General features: G+C 38.6%; 1 protein-coding gene across 3 annotated transcripts in view; it reads left to right on the forward strand.

Moving 5' to 3' along the window:
- LOC123518322 overlaps nucleotides 1-18,177 on the forward strand; it is a 104,363-nt gene that overhangs the window by 69,049 nt on the left and 17,137 nt on the right. For all 3 annotated transcript variants that reach the window (XM_045279078.1, XM_045279079.1, XM_045279080.1), the window contains one exon: nucleotides 8,732-8,762. In XM_045279078.1, coding sequence (XP_045135013.1) covers nucleotides 8,732-8,762 — 31 coding nt within the window. The remainder of the gene's footprint in view (nucleotides 1-8,731; nucleotides 8,763-18,177) is intronic.

Consider the following 18,177-nt stretch of genomic DNA (forward strand, 5'->3'; position numbering starts at 1 on the left):
GCAAAGAACTGAAAGAGCAAAGAAGGAAGGGAAGTGTGTTGAAAAACTGGTGGAGACAATGCAAGAGGACTAGGAATTGACTGAGGAGGTTGAAGAAATACATAAATTGGGCAGGTATGTTGAGGGTAAACAACGTCCCTTAAAGATAAGGTTTAAGTCTCAATTGGAAGCTGAGGCAACAATAGATAAGGCCTGAAAATTGAGAAAAGTGGAGGACTACAAACAGGTGTGGATTAAGAAAAATAGGACCAGGGAGGAGAGAGACAAAATAAATGAGTTAAGAAGAGAAGCAAGTAAAAAAAAGAGATCAGAGGTGGAGAAAAAGACATTCTTTTGGAGGGTTATGGACATGAGATTGAGGAAGTGGTATATGAGAGAGGAGGCTGCCAAGGGGACAAATTAAAAGTTGCTTTCTTAAACTTAAATGGGTTAATGTCAGCTAGGTTTGAATTAAATAATTATTTACAAGAAGAAAAAACAGATATTATGGGAATTGTTGAAACTAAACTGGAGAGTGATATGAAGGTCCTAGAAATTGGTGATGGAAAATACAATATATGTCCATTGGGAAAGGGTGACCATGCAATATTAGAAATAGATATAGAAGAGGGAAAGGAAGATAGAGACGATTCATATAAAGGAGACCGATTAAATTACAGAAAGGCTGATATTGAGAATCTTAAGAACTATTTTAAAAATGTAGACTGGGAGGAGATGGAAAACTCAGAGACAATGCAAGAGAAATATAACTTATTTTTGGAAATATACAAAACAGGAGTCAGGGAATATGTCCCGAAATATAGACCTAAAGAAGAAGGAAAGAAAGATTGGTTTAATGCAAGGTGTGCTAGGGCAAAGGAGAAAAGAGATGGAGCATGGAAAAGGTGGAGGAGAAATAGAAATCCAGCAAATAAGGAAAACTTCAAGGCAGCAAGAAATGAATATGTTAAGGTGAGGAAGGAAGAGGAAAAGAACTTTGAAAAGGACATTGTCGAAAAATGTAAGGAGCAACCAAAATTGTTCTATAGATTCATAAATGGAAAAATTAGGCAAAAAGAAACAATAGAAAGGTTAAAAGGAGAGAACAGGATGGTGGAAGACCCAAAAGTATGGCAGAACTATTAAATAAAAATTCCAGGAGGTCTTTACTAAGGAATCCAAATTTGAGAGGCCACAGGGTAATAGAGAGACAATCTATATGAAAGAGATTAAAGTAACCAAGCTTGAAATAAAAGAGTTAATGAAGGAACTGGATGAAGAGAAGGCAATGGGACCAGATGAAGTCTCAGGCAGAATACTGAAAGAATGTAGGGAAGAACTAGCAAGTCCTATATACAACATCATAAAATGCTCAATAGAAAATGGAACAGTACCAGTAGAATGGAAAAGAGCTGAGGTGGTTCCCATATATAAGAGCGGAAGGAAGGAAGAACCTTTAAATTACAGACCGGTATCACTAACTAGTGTAATATGCAAGATGTGTGAAAGAATAATAAAGAAACAATGGATCGAGTTCCTTGAAGACAACAAATTAATATCAAATAGCCAATTTGGTTTTAGAAAAGACGGTCTTGTGTAACTAATTTATTGAGTTTCTATTCTAGAATAGTTGATAGAGTACAAGAGAGAGAGGATGGGTTGACTGTATTTATTTGGATTTAAAAAAGGCGTTTGACAAAGTGCCACATGCAAGATTACTGTGGAAGTTAGAGGAGAAGGGTGGCTTAAAAGGAAGCACATTGAGATGGATAGAAAATTATTTGAGGGGGAGAGAAATAAGGACGGTAGTTAAAGATATGAAGTCCAAGTGGAGAGCAGTAGAAAGCGGAGTGCCACAGGGGTCAGTATTGGCACCAATACTTTTCCTCATTTATATTAACGACATGCCAGAAGGAGTGAACAGCTACATAAATCTGTTTGCAGATGATACGAAACTGTGCAGAGTTATAAAGCAAAAGGAGGATTGTGAAATACTGCAAGAAGACCTAAATAAGATCTGGGAATGGAGTAAGAAGTGGAAATGGAATTCAATGTGAACAAAAGCCATGTCATGGAAATGGGAAAGAGTGAAAGACGACCTGTGGGAATCTATAAGATGGGAGATGGAGTAGAACTGGAGAAAGTAAAAAAAGGAAAAGGACTTAGGAGTGATGATGGAAGAAAACAATCAACCAGTAAGCCATATTGATAGAATTTTTAGAGAAACATATAATTTGCTAAGGAATATTGGAGTAGCATTTCACTACATGGACAAAGAAATGATGAAGAAATTGATAAGTACTATAATAAGACCCAGATTGGAATATGCAGGAGTAGTGTGGACCCCTCATAAAAAGAAACACATAAGGAAATTGGAGAGCTACAAAAATGGCTACAAGAATGGTTCCAGAATTTGAAGGGATGACATAGGAGAGACTAAAGGCTATGGATCTACCAACCCTGGAACAAAGAAGGGAGAGAAGAGACCTGATACAAGTTTATGAATTGATCAACGGAATGGACCAAGTGGATAATGAGAAACTGATCCTGAAAGAAGAATATGACATCCGAAGCACAAGATCGCATAGTAAAAAGCTCAGAAAAGGAAGATGTCTGAGAGATATTAAAAAATATAGTTTCCCACAGAGATGTATTGAGATGTGGAACAGTTTAAATGAAGAAGTAGTGTCTGCAACGAGTGTGCATACTTTTAAAGATTGGATAAGTGTAGATATGGAGACGGGGCCACACGAGCATAAAGCCCAGGTCCTGTAAAACTACAACTAGGTAAATACACACACACACACACAGGACAGCACACACAGGTTGGAGCAGGAAGTGGAGGAAGTGCTTAAATTGGGAAGGTATAGTGAAGAAGGAAAAAGACCCCTGAAAGTGAGAATGAGATCTCAAATGGTGGTGGAGATAATGGCAAGAAAAGATTAATTGGCTGAAGATACTGAATTTAAAGATATATAGGTAAAAAGAGATATGAACTTGGAAGAGAGAGCTAAGAAATGAAGCTAAGGAAAAAATGAGAAAAGGACAGAGATTGAGAAGAAGTTCTACTGGAGGGTTTTATATATGAGAGGAGGTAATGGAAGAAATACAAGTGGAGGGAGAGGCAAGAAATTAAGAGTGACAAATACTAATATAGATGGGTTGTTGTCCAGCTTGTTGAAGGTTAGCGACTATTTGAAGGAGAAACGATTGAATGTAATGTGCATAGTAGAAACAAAACTAAAGGAGGAGGTCCATGTTAGCTTTAAGGAAGAGGGATATAAAAGTTGGAGAAGAGACAGAAAGGGAAAATGGGGAGGAGTGCTAATAATGATATATGTGTGGAGGAAGTACAGGCAACCCCACTAACGAACAGGTTCCATTCCTAAAAAAACGTTCATTGTGCGAATTTTTGTTATGCGAACCAATTATAACAAGTTTGACCCCTGACTTGAACTTCCATTGAGAGTAAACAAAGCGAAAGTGCCTCATAGTACAGTAAAAGGTTTAATGAAAGTAAAAATTATGAAGTTAAACATTTAAGCAATTTAATTTAAGACTAAGTCATTATAATGTACACTAATGTATGTATGTAAGTAACTTTATAATGTTGATGATGAAGGGAGGGAGAGTGGAGCGGGAAAGACACTAGCCGGCAACCTGTGGAATGTAAACAAAGGGCGCATCATTGTACCGCAAACAAAACTTATGTACCACGTTTCCACAAGGCTTTCCATTGCAGAGTCATGAGTTTGGGTGGTTCTTTTAGCTTGCAAGGAAGATACGGTCTCACCAGCCTTCTTAATAGAGTCTGCTGACTTGAGAATAGTAGAGACAGTAGATGGAGTCAAGCCATGGTGGCGAGCAATGCTATTAGTTTTCTTGCCTCTCTTGTCTGAATAATATCCCGCTTCACTTCGAGAGTAAGAGACTTCCTGGTCTTCTTGGCAACGCTAGGCGACATTGCAGGGCTGGTTGCAGGGTGTTTTGGTGGCATGTTGAGTGTGAGATGACGAGCTACTGTTGGACCCTGTTATTGTTTTGAACTAAGATTGGGGAAGGGTAGAGGAGTGAGTGGTGTGCGTGTTGTCCACAAGAGGCGCTGGTGTATTCAAAAGCCTGTCGGCTTGCATGATACAGCGGGGCTTTCAAACTTGGAAAAAATTACCTGGATAAAATTTCGTTAAAGCGAGTTTGGTGTTTGTTATACGAGCAGATGGTAGTAAAAAGAAATGTTCGTTGTAGTGAAATTTCATTGTGTGAACGTTCGTTAACCGGGGATTGCCTGTACACTGTAGAGATGGCATGACGGAAGTAATGAGAGTAACAATCAAAACCAAAAAAATGAAAAAAAGGAGAATCATGGTCACGTATGTGCCATCCAAGACAAATACATGTAGAACAGAAGAACATAAGGAAATGAAAAGAGAGGTAATTAAGTGCTTGGATAATATGATAGGAAGAGATGGAAAAATACCATTAGTAGGAGACTTCAATTGCAAAAGAGTAAACTGGAGAGAGATAGAAGTAATGGGTAATGCTGTATCATGGAGTGAGGAGATGTTACAGTTAACTATGGTGAATACACTGGATCAGTGGGTGGAAAAATCAACATGGTACAGCAGTAAAGAAGAACCATCGTTGCTTGATCTATTATTCATAAAGAAGCCGGAGCCCCTCTCCTATCATTCAATATCAGAACCCAGTGGGAAGAAGTGAACATGTAACATTAGAATTAGAAATGCAGGAATGAGAAATGCTATGATACAGGGAAGACTACAAAAGGAGAGACTAAATTATGCAAGAGTAAATTTTGAAAAGTTAGATAATTTTTTGGTGGCATAGAATGGAGGGACATTATGAACAGCAAGACAGTACAGGGTAAATATGAATTATTCCTACAGAATTATAACGAAGGAGTGAGGAAATACATACCAATCTGTAGAATAAAGAAGAGTATACGAGCCTGGCAGATGTATAGAAGCTAAGAAGAAAAAAGATAAAGCTTGGAAGAAACTAAAAAAAGCAGAGAAATGAAAGCAACAGACAGCAGTATAAGGATACTAGAAATGAATATGTTAGAGTAAGAAGAGAGAAAAAAAAAAAACTTTGAGAAAGATGTGGTGCAAAAAAAGTGAACATGAACCCAAGCTTTTGTACAAGTAATATCAATGGTAAGATGAAGAATGAGGAAACAATAGAAAAAATAGTTAAAGAAGGGAAGACATACCAAACAGTAGAGGAAATGAGTGAAGTAATGACTGAGAGTTTCAAGACTATTTTCACTGAAGAAGAGGATTTTACAGAACGAATTAGGATATTGCATTGTACAGGCTTTCAGGAAATCATAGTGCACAAATAAGAAATTGGAAGACTACTAGAAAATTTGGGTGTCAGAAAAGCGATGGGACCAGATGGTGTGTCAGGTTGGGCACTGAAGGAATATGAAGATCAGTTGTTAGAACTTATTTGGGAAATGGTTACAAGCTCATTAAAGGAAGGGAGAATACCACTGGAATGGAAGAGATCTAACATAATGCCAATATTCAAAGGACAAAAGTCAACTGAGCCATTAAATTACAGACCGGTGTCACTTAAATGTGTTGGGAAGATATGTAAAATTGTTATCAAAGAAAAATGGGTTAAATATCTGGAAGAAAAACAAGTTATGTCAAAGACATTTTGGGTTCAGGACAGGAAGGTCATGTGTGTCAAATTTACTAAGTTTCTACTCAAGAGTAGTAGAAGGACTGGAGAGCAGAGTTGGATGGATGGACACTGTGTACCTGGACATAAAAAAGGCTTTTGTTAAAGTCCCACATAGCAGACTACTTCAGAATTTGGAGAACATAGGAGGATTGAGAGGAAAAATAGTAGATTGGATAAGGGATTACTTGAAGAATAGAAAGATGAGAACTGTGATCAGGGATACATACTCATCCTAGAGTAAAGTAACAAATAGAGTGCCACAAGGGTCAGTGTTAGTCTCCATTATGTTCCAAGTATATGTAGACAACGTACAGTATAGAGTAACCAGTTATATTAATTTGTTTGCTGATGATGCAAAATTGTTAAGAGTAATTAAGATCTGAGAAGACTGTTTGCTGCTGCAGGAAAATATAGACAAAATCTATGAGTGGAGTAAGAAGTGGAAGTTAGAATTCAATGCCAAGAAATGCCACATAATGGAATTAGGAAAGAACAAGAGAAGACCAGTATGGAACTATTTGATGGGAGAGGAACAAATAATCAAGACTAAAGAAGAAAAAGATCTGGGAGTTGTTATACAAGAAACTCTGATCCCCGAAAAACACATAAATAAAATATTTGGAACAATGTATATATAAAATGTTGACTTATATTAGGGTGGCATTTCAATACATGGATAAGGATATGATGAAAAAATTGTAACGAGTATGATATGTCCACAGTTGGAATATGCAGCAATGGTGTGGTCGCCAAGCTTGAAAAAGCATATTAGAAAATTAGAACGGATCCAGAGGACAGCTACAAAGATGGTGCCAGAACTAAAGGACCTAACATATGAAGAAAGGCTGAAGGAAATGGGACTGCCAACCTTACAAGATAGAAGAGAAAGAGGAGACCTAACAACATTGTATAAAATAGTGGCACTGAAAAGATAGACAAGCAAAACCTGGTGCTGGTGACAGAAGAAGCTGCAAAGACAAGAGGACATGCAAAGAAGATTAGGAAGAGGCAGTGTGTAAAGAACATTGGAAAATACAGTTTTCCACGAAGAATGGTTGAAAAGTGGAATGCATTAAATTATGAAGTTGTTGCAGCACATAATGTACATAACTTTAAAGAAAAATTAAATAAGTGGAGATATGGAGACAGGACACTATGAGCTCTGCTCAAACTCTTTACAATACAACTAGGTAAATACAGTGTTCACAGTACGTGGCTGTTACTGCTCTCAAGGTCCCAATTCATAAATGAGCAAGTTGTAACTAGAAGAGTGAGAGAGAGAGAGTGTGTATTATTATGTCCATTTGGGATTGAGTCTGCTTGGCATTACCATATTTGATGGCTCATAAGACGTACCTTTTCTCCAAATAAAGTTTCAGGAAATGATCCTGCATCCTTTGAGGCCAAGGTTCAGCTATATATATATATATATATATATATATATATATATATATATATATATATATATATATATATATATATATATATATATATATATATATATATATATATATATATATATATATATATATATATATATATATATATATATATATATATATATATATATATATATATATATATATATATATATATATATATATATATATATATATATATATATATATATATATATATATATATATATATATATATATATATATATATATATATATATATATATATATATATATATATATATATATATATATATATATATATATATATATATGTAACCTAACCCATTTCATGAAATGGGCAAACCCAATTCCTGAAATGAACCTATTTGACCTGACCTAATAACCTTAACCTTAACCCAATTCATGAAATGTGCAATGGAGTTATTTCATGAAATGGTTAGGTTAGGTTAGGTTCATTTCATGAATTGGGTTTGCCCATTTCATGAAATGGGCAATTTCACAAACGGGTGTAACATATATATATATATATATATATATATATATATATATATATATATATATATATATATATATATATATATATATATATATATATATATATATATATATATATATATATATATATATATATATATATATTACCATAGTCATCAAGAAAAGAAAGTAATGCATATTCCTGCCATTGTGGAGCTCAGAAACACATGGAACTGTGCAGAACAGAAGTAGTGAATTTTACCATGATACCAACATACTTAATCAAGAGAACCTACTGCCCTTTATTTTGTAGCCTCATCAATGATGCACCCTCCACCATTAAGGGGGGATGTCTTATACAGCAATAATAGCTCAAAACCTAAACTTTTCCTTAAAAAATTGGGGGTCTTATACACAGAATCATCTTATAATCTGGCATATATGGTATGTTCTTAATATTTTATCAGTAATCTATACTTGACATTCATTTTTTTAATCTTAACCATAAGTATCAAAAATCACCCTGAGTTCACTTACAGTACTATTTAATCTATTATAATGCCTGTTTTTTTTTTCAATATTCATCTAAGAGATGAAGCTTTGACAAAGGAACGTCCAGTTGCCCATGTAACTCATCTTTGTTTAATTTTATTTAGGCTTACTCTTACTCCTCTTTCATCCTTTTCCTTTATCTTAACATTTGCCAGTTCATACAGTCAACCCTCGGCTATCGCGACTTCCGCTATCGCGTTTTATTGCTATCACGCACCCATGAAAAGCTGCTAAAATTTTATTATCGCGACCTCAGATGCCTGGTATCGCGCGCCCAGCCATGACGTCATGGGATATCTGAGCGCTCATTGGCCAAAACCGCCTTCCCGCCAAGATCAATTTGGCTATCGCGTTTTCGGCTATAGCGCGGCTATTTCGGCCCCAATTGGGCGTGATAATCGAGGGTTAAGTGTATTTAGTTTCAAACAACCTCAGTCCACAATGTCTACATGTCATTTCTGTCAGTTCATTCACCATAATTTTTAATCTTTGTCAATTTCTTTTAAGGATGTGCGTATTTGAGCATACATGGTATGTTTGTCTGGTGAGTTATGGCTGTAATAAAACCTTCTTATATTCTTTTTGTGCTATTGCAGGGTCCTGAATTTCCTGGCTCAGCTGTACCAGGTAAGTCCATAATGTGTGTCATACTTGAATAATGTGTCATGTATAAAACAGGGAAACTGAAATTTTCTAACAAAGAAAAGAGTCTATCCATGAAGACTTCACATCAATAATAGCTGATTGTATTTTAGTGTGGGACAAAGGTTGGTTTTTAATTTCTTCTTTTTTTTTCTGTGCCATTAATTTTTTACCATCTTATTATCCACCTGTTACCAATTTTCTTCAGTTTTTAGATGTTCATTTACATAGAACCATCATCACTCTATTAACTCTATGCTGTACCAAGCTAACTGTTCTGCACATGATATTCCAAACAGAGTACACATATAATTCATAATCTTAGGCCCCATCAGCTCGTGGGGGGAGACATGCTGTAGTAAGCAGGAACAACAACGTACCTACACAAATACCATAGTTTATTTCTATAGAATATTTTATTCATACAAAAGCTAAACACATGACTTAAATAGGCTAAAGTATTTAAAAACATTGTGATATTTAAAATTTTGCACGCAAGCAGTTGTTCAAATGGAATGCCCGTCACTATATGGCAGCACTGATCAGTCAACCACGATCATTTCGTTACGATACGATCATGTTTTTAGCTTTTGTATCAATAAAATATTATATAGTAATAAACTACATTAATGTGTTGGTACGATATTCTTCCTACGTACAACAGCGTGTTAGTATGTGCAGTCCTCATGAGTAGCAGTTTCATGTGTTTACCGTGTCTTTAGAATAACATGTAAACACAGCCCAAAGGCCAAGTTCAGTAATAGTTTTCCGGTATGCTGACGTTACTGGTGCAAATATATTCGAAGATTGCTATTTTATATCCACCCCATAAGTCGACCCCTAGTTTTGACCATAAAAAAAAACACCCAAAAAACTTGACTTATAGGCCGCAATATATAATATGCACGCAAAAAAAAAAAAAAAAAATCATAGACAATTAATTTTACCACAACATGCAGCCATGTCATGCGATGCTGGGGGTGTCGCATCGCCAGCTTCATCCTGCACAGTAGCATTAAAAGTCCATTTCGATTACGGGATTGCCACATCCACCTGTTATTTCCCCTGAAATTCTCTATATCAGTTTATATACCAGCTTTCTAGCTGCTTAACATACCACTTCATAACGGCACTATCTAATGCAGCATCTTTTCATTACATTTTTACTTGGTGCACCTTTACCACATTTACTTCATGATGCATCCTCACAGTATTTGGCAGAATATTCTACCAGTTTATCTTTTGATTTACTAATGTCTGACACAGTTTGCTTGACCATACCATACTCCTCACAAACACTCATAACACTAGCTTCTTTCTCTAATTTGATTATTAATTCTATCTTTTAAGTCACAACTAGGACTTACACTTACACCTAACACCCTTGGGAGACATAATTTAAGAGTTCTGAGGTACTGAAAAATGCACAAACTTGCTCACTGATACCGGACAATACAGCCATCAGCCAGACTTGTTTATAACCGCCCGCCACAGCGGCACCACCATCTATTGGCCGTTTATGGAAGTGTTCACGGTGCGCATTGTTTGAATTCATTTGTTGGTAGTCTATACTCAAATTATTAAGTTATTAACTGGACACTGTCCAAATTGACCGAAATCCAGATAAATGAGGTCCAGATAACGAGGGTCGAGTGTAGTTGAATACAACTAGGTAAATACAGCAGCAACTTCCCATGTTATGTGAAGACAAAAGGCAAAGAGAGGGGAGTGGGAATGGAAATTCACCCAGGAAAGGATACAATCTTACAGATGCAGTTGGTCATTAACCCCTTTAACATGATGACACATACTTTGCGTCATCGGGGAGCTCGTGACAAATCCGATGACGCGCATATTGCATCTTGGCTGCTTTCTGCTAAAATGGTGTGTTTTCTTCCCCAGATCTGCATGAGACCTCTCAGAATGTGGGTCATATTATGATACAATGGCATATTTGACTTCCATCATTTTTACAAAGGTGTATGACTCTCTTATATCAGGATAGGTACTGATGTGCCATGCTGGAAATAATAATTTCATTTATTTATTTTTATGGTACCAAAAGATTAATTTACCGTAAAGATTAACATTTTCTCTCGTTTGTCATCTTCAGAAAATGGTCTTGAGAAGACAGATTATATTTTTTTCCCATATAATTTGTGTCTATTTTTTTTTTTTTTTTTATTGTACGTACATACCTATTATGAAAAATCACTTACCATCATCATTATTTCTGTAGTGGAGAGAGAGAGAGAGAGAGAGAGAGAGAGAGAGAGAGAGAGTGTGTGTGTGTGTGTGTGTGTCATTATCTCGCTTTCCCGGTGTGTGTGTTGTGTGATGTGGTCTCAGTCCTACCCGAAGATCGGTCTATGAGCTCTGAGCTCGCTCCGTAATGGGGAAGACTGGCTGGGTGACCAGTAGACAACCGAGGTGAATTACACACACACACACACACACACACACACACACACACACACACACACACACACACACACACTGATAGACTGAGCAACTGTGAGTGGTTCCCCAGCAGCACTGCTCTCGTACAGGCTTGTGTAGTTCTCGGATGTTTTCATGATGATTATGATAAAATAGCAATTAATTATGTGTCCTCATTGCAAAGTTTGATATAGTTTTTTGTGGTATTTGGAAATTGTTCTTTTAACTGTACCCTAAAACACAAACCCCTGGTGAATTTCTCCCATCCACTAGAGATGCTTTCGTGATTCATATATTTGCCAACGCAACGCTGTACAGTACTGCTCTTCCCTATAGCCGCATTGCTTTCATGAGACGTGTTGAAGTGTGACTTTATGGTCTCAGTTGCTCCACAGATTTTTTTTTTTTTTTTTTTTATAATAGGCATTTAGGGTAGAATTCTTCCGGGGTTGCATTAAGGCAGGTTCACATGTGTCAATATACAACTGAAATTGCAAGGTGTTAGAAGTATCGACTGAGCCCTTCTAGTAGGAACACGTTCACACACAACAACTGGGAAATATCTGCTGGTTGGTGGAAAGTGAATGTAAACAAACAGCTATCCAACAAAATGTCTTTCCCTAGTGACGATCAAATTAGATCATCACAAGTATTCAATCCTCACCTCCATCAACACCCTGCATAGAGGGAAGCAGTCATCGGAGAGAGGCAGCTATCTTATCGAACGTCTATTTGCGTAAGCATTTTCTGCTGTAGAATTCACTTTTAGTGTCCCAGAGGTGCTCTTTTTCCCTCACCAATCCCAAAATCTTCTCTACATCGACAACACATTTTCAAACCTTTCTCCGTGACGTCACAACGTAAAAATGTAGCAAATCGACTGACAAGACTGGTTTTCCAGTCACTAGGCACCGATATTCAGTCGGAAACTCTACCGACTTGCAGTTTTAGTCGCTAATTCACACGCGTGAACCCGTCTTTAGTGAGTGATTTATAAATTGGATGGAAATCTCCTGAAGTTTCTTTTTGTATAGTATTTTATGAAACATTACGCATGTGTTTTTTGCTTTTCAGGGAGGATTTAGTTATTTTTGTAAAATGGTATAAAAAAAAAATCATTAGAAATCATGGCAGAGTAATACTATTATTTTGTTTACTTATTTTTTTTTTATTTACTTATTATTTCTTTTCTGATGAGCAACAGGCTAATATTTTGAACTGGTCTCAAGCCCTGTCAGTGGATGATAGTCTTTGATGGGATTGTAAATGCCGCATGTGTAAATACATACATAATTAACAGTGAAAATGGCGTTAGGGGAGGCGCCAAACCAATCAATTAGCTAACATACATGCTATTGTTTGGGAAGGCTCCCATCACATCATGGGCCGAGTGATGGCTGTCATCCCCTTCCTTGCCATTCAACCTTCACTCTGAACTTTCGTCATTGGACACTGTTGTAGGGTCTCTAAGGACATCACTTGCCGACAACAATTCCCCCTTTGGTGCTCTTTTCTGATTACCATATCAGGCTAGAAAAAAAGACCGGTGCAACAGGTGTGCCAATCCCAAGTGCCCTTGTCACCTATGCTCGGTCTGTGGTGACTGCATATAAAGGCAAGATATACCAAACAGTAAAGTAATGTATGTGTGATGTTTTGGCATAATTTGCACCGCATTAGCCTTGATAAATATGTGAAGAAAAAATTACTAACGAAAAAAAAAAAAAATTTTACGTGTCTCCCATACAGCTGTCAGTGTAGGTAGACAGGTAGGATGCAGAGAAGTTAACCTCAGATGACCACTACACCTTCACACCAAAGGAAAAGTGCTTTGCGCCAGTCTTTTTTTTTTTTCCTGATTATTTAGGCTAACAAAGCAAAATCGTTATTTTTGGTATTTTTTTTATCAAATGAGAACATTAATTTAGATTACAAAATAGATTAATTGTGACTCAGATCGAGGAAGAAAGGTTGTTTTCAGTCTAAGTTTCACAATTAAAAAAAAAATGAAGGCAAGTTTGCTTTATTTACTTTTTTTTTTAAACCGGGAGAAATTTTTCCGGGGTTTGTATTTACGTGGCAAAAATATAGGGTTTGTGTTCTAGGGTTAAGAGAAAGTAACTTCTGAAAAGGATCCTGAATTGCACTCTTGGTCGGCAACATCCCTAAAACTCAAGCCCAGAGCATAGAGCTGATGACGATTATTAGTGATGCAGAGCAAAGACTGTTTTGTCTGACTGGTAAATACCAATACTTAGAATATTACGATATTCCATAGCAGTTCTATGTCTAGGCTTTGTTTTATGTAGAGCAGCCTTGGGTTCAGACAACGGATGTCAGGATTCGCTACGCGCCACAGGAAATACCGCTGCGGTCATCAACTACTCTTAGGGACTTTTTTTCGTTCTTTTGTTCTAGTATAGTGTTTCTCTTTACCGATATCTTTCCTGTAGCAAAACCATATTTGGTATAACTGATTGCGATTGTCCACCACATTACGGTAAGTTGTACTGTATAAGCGTGATGAACAATGAATAGTCGTCGTCGTTATTATTAGTATAGATCCATGTGTATGTAGTTGACGACCACAGTGGGGGCACGTTGAACAATGAAGGTGATAATGTGAGGAACAAGGAGCGTGGACGAGTAGATGAGTGGGAGTAATATATATGCAGCGACGTTGATGAGTAAGGGGTGTGGAGTTGTAAATAAAACAGGTGTGATGTGGAGATGATGGGAAGGGTTTAGAGACGGTGGTGAGTCTTGGTTGAAGGAAAGTAAGGAATGGAATGGGATGGGGGGATGAGGGAGGGTTGGCGGAAGAGGGCTACCTGGAGGTCGGCAGTGAACCATTTGGTCTGCGGGATGTCGGCGGTATTAGTGTTGCAGCGCGCGATCTGAGGAGCACGTGGGTTCTCCGATGTATGACTTTATCAAACTTACTTGTGTTCAGGAAGAATTGTGTGTTCTTAAATTACCAGCCGAGGATATTGTCAGTTTTGTTGTGTTGCAAGTGACATAGACTGAGAAGAAAAAAGAAAATACGGTGTATATGTGCGCGTATAGGTCCGATGTTTTGTGATGCAACTTACGCTTAGCAACACATCTCTTCGCGGGAGGCAAGGAACAATACTGACGCATTTTGACCATGAAGATTACCAACATTGGTGGTGTGTGTGCGTGTGTGGGGGGGTCGCTGAGTTGGCACATTGGAGAAGTTTAAGTAATATACATATTTAGATAAAATTTGAATGAAGTTTCCTTTTTTAAGCGAATGTAGCAAACATTCCAAATATACAAGCACTCGTACCGAGTGTGTGTGTGTGTGTGTGTAAATTTACGGTTCTTATGTACTGATTCTCATAAGTGAATGGCTCGGGACATCCTGTGAACTTGGCGATTTTTTCTTCATATTGTTGAATGAATGTAATACTACTACAAATAAGAGTGAAATGTAAAGGTAGGGGTGTGTGTGTGTGTGTGTGTGTGTGTGTGTGTAAAATTCACCTCGGTTGTCTGCTGGTTACCCAGCCAGTCTTCCCCATTACGGTGCGAGCTCAGAGCTCATAGACCGATCTTCGGATAGGACTGAGACCACAACACACCGGGAAAGCGAGGCCACAACCCCTCGAGTTACATCCCGTACCTATTTACTGCTAGGTGAACAGGAGCCACACATTGAGGCTTGCCCATTTGCCTCGCCGCTCCCGAGACTCGAACCCGGCCCTCTCGATTGTGAGTCGAGTGTGCTAACTAACCACTACACTACGCAGTGTGTGTGTGTGTGTGTGTGTGTGTGTGTGTGTGTGTGTGGAGAGAGAGAGGCGGAGGTCGGTCATTCCTCCCTCTTTTTGTGTTAGACCGGAAATGATTCGAGAGAAGCTGATAAACCAAGGTGACTCCGGCCTGTCCCTAGGGCGGGGTAGAGGAGGGGTGTGGCAGATGGGCGGAGCATTGGCAGCAGGAAAGACATGTGAGGAGAAATCGGGGGTAAGGTGGAGGAGAAATGTGTGTGAGTAACATGTTCCACACAACTTCATATTCTCTCTCTCTCTCTCTCTCTCTCTCTCTCTCTCTCTCTCTCTCTCTCTCTCTCAAGGAGAGAGATATGAGCAGCGTGTCGATACTCACCCCCCCCCCCACACACACACACCAGGTGGGGAAAGAAGTGTTGCATTACTGGGTGTATTGCAGTGTTAAGTAGCTGTCGCATCTCGTGTTCTTCACTCCTTCAATGCAATAAAGTAGTGTTCGGAAAGTCCCAGCCATGGTAAACTGTCTGCCGCAGCCTGGATCCCTCTCGGCACTGTTGTTTGCTGCACCAGTGATATTGGTGCGCGGCATGAGGCGGCGCGCAGTACACTGGATCGTCATTCGTCATCAGCGGTATCTACACAAGTTGTCAGTGCGTAGGCGCCACCATCAGTCCTTTGGGAATAAGCCTTCTCGCTCCTGCAGTGAACCTAATAGCGAACCATCCTTACCTGTCCCGCTGTTGAAGAACTCTGGAAAGGAGACGCACGACGGGGATGAGGTTGAGCTAGAGGTGCACGTGTCCATGATTCATGTACCAGTGCAGCCTATGTTGGTGTTGAGCAGCAGCTTCTCTTGTGCCAGGGTGCCTCCGCTGCCTCACACCCACACGTTCTCAGGTGGGCTATTGTAGTTGCTACTCTTTGGATCCTGCACGAGTCTCTCTCTCTCTCTCTCTCTCTCTCTCTCTCTCTCTCTCTCTCAGTTGCCACTCACTTAGTCTGCATTAGTTCATGTACTCAATAATTGAATATATGAACGAGTATGTATGTAAGTTATCGCATTTGCTTCATTTTGGGCATTTCGTGAATCTTGCACAACTCTTCTTTCGTTCACTATGCGTATTTTGGATTTTTTTTTATACCTCTTTATCGCCTTAAACGTCACTTTCTCGAATACCTTCGTCTTTGTTTCCCCATGCAGTACAGAGGTAAATTACACTATTAATAATTTATCTTTTTTAGTTATGTGTTCTTTATAATTGGTAATACTGAATTTTTGGATGCCCAAAAAAGATGTGTGTGTGTGTGTGTGTGTGTGTGTGTGTGTGTGTGTGTGTGTGTGTGTGTGTGTGTCCGCAGTGGAAATTCCAGCGTCAGGTAACAAGGGAGACGGAATAATCATCTTCAAGGTTCGCTTAGCCTCAGGGTGGAGAGTGACTGGTTCATCATCGCCGTAAGGATTAGTCATTGCTTACACGTGTTGCTGCGGGATAGTTGCCTAGCTTTTATTTTGTTATTTTTTTTTTATTTATTTATTTTTATTTATTTATTTTTTTGAGCTTGCGTTTGTAGCGTCACCCAACTGGAGGATGGGAGAATGTAAGTAAACTACATTCCATTACATGTTACGAAATACTGAGTAATTTTATTGTGGAAATTTTTTTAATGTATCCCCTTTGACCATGCTAAATTTTAACCGTCTCTCTCTCTCTCTCTCTCTCTCTCTCTCTCTCTCTCTCTCTCTCTCTCTCTCTCTCTCTCAGACATTGGTTGAGCCACCTAAAGGCGGATTCATACGTGCCAATTTGCAATTTTTTTATTTATTTATTATTATTTATTTATTTATATATTTATTTATTTATTTATTTTTTTTTTTTACTTATGTGGAGTTTCCAACTCGCAATCGGCGCCTAGCGACTGCAGAAAGCAGTCACAAATCAAGACCAACATGTTGAAAATGTGGTCTCCAGGTGTAGAGAAGATGTTAGAGTTGGTGAGGGAAAATGATGATAGTTGCTCCTGGATCAATGAGTGGCCCTCTTCTGGGATTCACCAGGATATCTCCCATTTCCCTTCCCACCCTTTTTTCATGATGATAATAGAAAATTCCAAATGACCCTCCTCCCCTGGGCCTACTGACTTGACACAACTGATGACCTTGGCTCTTCTTTGGACTCCTCTACTCATACACTTCCCACAAACACAACAGAGACTACTGGATCTCTGACAATTACCATCATATCTATATCTATGACGAATAACGTGATTCTACTTTTCTTAATACCACTACCCCCTATCTCCATCACTTATGCCACAATGCATTCCCAATGACCTGTATCCTCATGCCATCCTTCAACCACATCTTCATCACCTATTACTCTCCGTACTACATCATCTTCATCTCGTATAGTCACATTAGATCCTTACTGCCCTCCCTGTCACCAGTCTACTCCTAACCATATGCCCACCTCCTCCCACTTCAACACATCCACTACTTCCTCCTCCTCTCACCAATGCTCTACTCATTCCACCCTTCCTTTTCTCTCCATTATGTCCTTGCCCCCTAGAAGTGGGACTGATTTTTTGTTGTTTCTGCCTCCACTCCTTATGCTACCAACACAGTGAAATTTCAACACTGCCTTCAAACCCAAATTGGGAAACTGCCCTTCCAGACCCAACCAGATGGCTCCTTCCTTATTCAAGCTGAAACTGAGGCCCAAGCCCTATGCCAGCTCCTCGATCTAAACTCAAGACCCTTGCCTATAAATCCTGACACTACACTGAACACATGCTTCAAATTTGAAACTGAAGTAGCAGCTCTGTGCCATAATCTTGACCTTATCCTACGGGCAGCCAGAATTGAAGCCAAACAACAAGGCCTCACACCAACTCCCATTTCATGACCTCTTTCTCGACCTGTTCCTAACATTCCAGTACCCATCTCCTCTTTCTTGACTTCTACTCCTCCATGTACCTCATCCTGCCATTCTTTACCTAATACTTCTATCCCTCTTACTAACTCTTTTCTCTATCCTTAACCCAGACATCCCAGTCACTTCTTTTATATCTTATTTAATCCCTCTTCCTCAACGCACCCAAACACGTCGACCCTACAAACTCCACTTCTACAAACATCACAGATACCCCTCTCCACCTCCTTTCCGTCATCCTTCCCTACCCCTCTCATCTTCTACTCTCTCCCTTTT

Source organism: Portunus trituberculatus, chromosome 43, assembly GCF_017591435.1.
Source record: "Portunus trituberculatus isolate SZX2019 chromosome 43, ASM1759143v1, whole genome shotgun sequence".
In the NCBI taxonomy this organism is placed as follows: Eukaryota; Metazoa; Arthropoda; class Malacostraca; order Decapoda; family Portunidae; genus Portunus; species Portunus trituberculatus.